At 50.8% G+C, this 2,469-nt stretch overlaps 1 protein-coding gene across 1 annotated transcript in view; it reads left to right on the forward strand.

Moving 5' to 3' along the window:
• Positions 1-2,469, forward strand: part of MYO7B (myosin VIIB) — a 135,426-nt gene that overhangs the window by 110,052 nt on the left and 22,905 nt on the right. The window contains exons 24-25 of the mRNA XM_045298324.1: positions 1,402-1,476; positions 1,639-1,766. Of these exons, the coding sequence (XP_045154259.1) occupies positions 1,402-1,476; positions 1,639-1,766 (203 nt within the window). The remainder of the gene's footprint in view (positions 1-1,401; positions 1,477-1,638; positions 1,767-2,469) is intronic.

Genomic DNA, 2,469 nt, shown 5'->3' on the forward strand with positions numbered 1-2,469 from the left:
GACCCCTCACCCCCAACCACAAGGTGACGCACCCTGGACCCAAGCACTTCAACTCCAGATCCTTTGGGCCCTGGCAGCTGACTGACCGCAAATTCTTCCAGGCTCTCTGGAAGAGAATGTGATCTCTGCTTACGGAGAGCAACTGACCACAAGGGCCCGAGCCAACCCTCCCTCGCCTCCACTCCCTGCTCTGCCTGCCCATCAACAGCCTGGCCCCTAGGTTCCTCTGAGTCCTGCTCAAAGTGGGCAGAGAGCACCCAAGTGCATTCATCAGAACTTCACAGATACATTTGGGGGTTCTGTTGCTGACCACCGCCATAAAGCAAGTAGCGAATGAAATGTTGTTTCCCAGCACATCAGGAAGTTAAGTTTACAAAATGTCATTGCTCTCGGGTGCCATCGAGTGGACTTGGGCTCGTAGCCACAGCAGCATGCAGCACGGTCCGCTCCGCTGCCTCCTTACAATGGTTTCGGCCATTGGCGACTTTGAGCGCCTTCCAACCGAAGAACTCATCTCTTGGCACCATGTCAGAGAAGGTTCCACTGCTAGTCATAAGAGTTTTAGGAGCTCGTCCCTCAGAAATTGACCACCCATTCTTCATTTCTAACAGGTTTTTAGTACGGAAGCTCTGCTGAAGGCCGTTCACCAGGAGTGACCTGGCTGGTATTTGAAATACCCCAGGGTTAGCTTTCAAAGCAGCATTTAGCATTCAACCCAAGTACTACCAACTGCAGGACAAGTGGGCCTACGCTATATTGTAATGCAGCAGTTCTCCACCTGTGGGTCGAATGACCCTTTCACAAAGGTTGCCCGATTCCTAACAGTAGCAACAAAAATAAGTTTATGGTTGGGGTGTCACCACCACATGAGGGACGGTACTAAAGGGTTGTGGCATTAGGAAGGTTGAGAACCACTGTTGTCATGTATTAAGCGTGCAATCGTGTTATAAAAAAAAGTTTGAGATATTGTGAGAATTACCCAAATGTGACAGAGACCCCAAGTGAGCATATGTTGTTGGAATAACAGCATCGACAGACTGCTCCTTGCAAGGTTACCACAAACATTTCATTTGTAGAAAACACAAGCTATGCGAAGCACGGTGAAATAAGATGCCTATTCTGAGATCAGCCACAAATGTGGCTCTGTGCTAGGTATGAGGGAGGCGGTATGCAGAAATACCTCGGACCCAGCTCTGAGCCCAGGTTTACAATCTTGGGAATGAGAAGACAGTTCCCTGCCCCCGGCCTGCTTGAGCTGTGTTCCCCAGCCTCCCCTGAGCCTCACGCCTGTCTTGTGAGAGCTCGAAGCATTGGAAAACAGAAGGACCAGCCACTAAGCTTCCCTACTGTTCCCCACCAGAGGTCCAGCTCACCTTCCCTCAAGAACTGTCTCCTCCACAGAAGCCCAATCACAAGGACAGAGGGACCAAGAGCATCTCCGTGAAGTTGAAGAATTCCTCCCGGACCACAGGCCAGGTGACTTTGAGTCGAGGAGACTGCAGTCTGGCCTCAACAACGCCAATGGCCTGACATGGGTCTGACATGGGTCTCTGGGCTATCACCCTTCCCATGAGCTCCAGTGGCCCCGTGGCAAACGGGAGCCCACAGCTATCCTGACTGACATCTTTGGGTCTCCAGGTGGCCAGTCAGCTGAGCACTGAGAAGCAGCCATATGAGCCCAACAGCCTTACCTCAGACGGACCCATGTCCAACCTGGAGAAGGTTCACTTCATTGTGACCCATGCCATCCTGCGGCCCAACCTCAGGTTTGTCACCATGCCTACCCTCTGTTCAGAATAGTAGACCCCCTCATTGGCTCTCACCCATGTCCACAGCCTCTGCTTTATCCCCCAGTAGATCCCCTACCAAAGTGTTTCCTACCTACTCTGTGTTAAGACAATCCATGATAAGGCCCAGTTTTATGAACACAGACTCACCATGGGCTGGTAATTTATTTCAGAACAGGCTTTAATAGAGGACTCGTATAAATGTGCAAGTTCCACTCTATTATATATTGCTTTGTATAATTTAGTGGTATTGGATTTTCTCACACATTCTTAAGAAGTGTGTAATATCTTAAGAGACAGGCTCCTGTGTTTTAGAGTTTCCCTTATTTTAGACCATATTTCTCCAGTCTGCTGTACCTGAGGGCCTTATCAAACATCCCAATAGGGCCCTTTGATAAGATGATTAGAGGCTTGAGTCAGTGTGAAAAGATCCTGGAGAAGGCCCCTCCCCACTTTGCACTGCCAGAGGGGAGAGGGGAGGGTCTCGGGACCCTTTGAGGGTGGGAGCCGATCAGGAGGGAGGAGTTCAGGGCTCTCCCAGGAAGTCCCCCTCTTTCCTCTCTGCAGCGGAGGGTGAGTGACCAGATTCCCCAATAAGGTTGGGCTTGGAGGGAGAAAGAGGTGTGAATTAGCTGGACTAGGGTGGAGCACAGGGCTGGGTTGATGTGAGCAAGGCTTCTGC

Source organism: Echinops telfairi, unplaced genomic scaffold (genome assembly GCF_000313985.2).
Source record: "Echinops telfairi isolate 266 unplaced genomic scaffold, ASM31398v2 ScPeMD7_4;HRSCAF=17, whole genome shotgun sequence".
NCBI classification, from domain to species: Eukaryota; Metazoa; Chordata; class Mammalia; order Afrosoricida; family Tenrecidae; genus Echinops; species Echinops telfairi.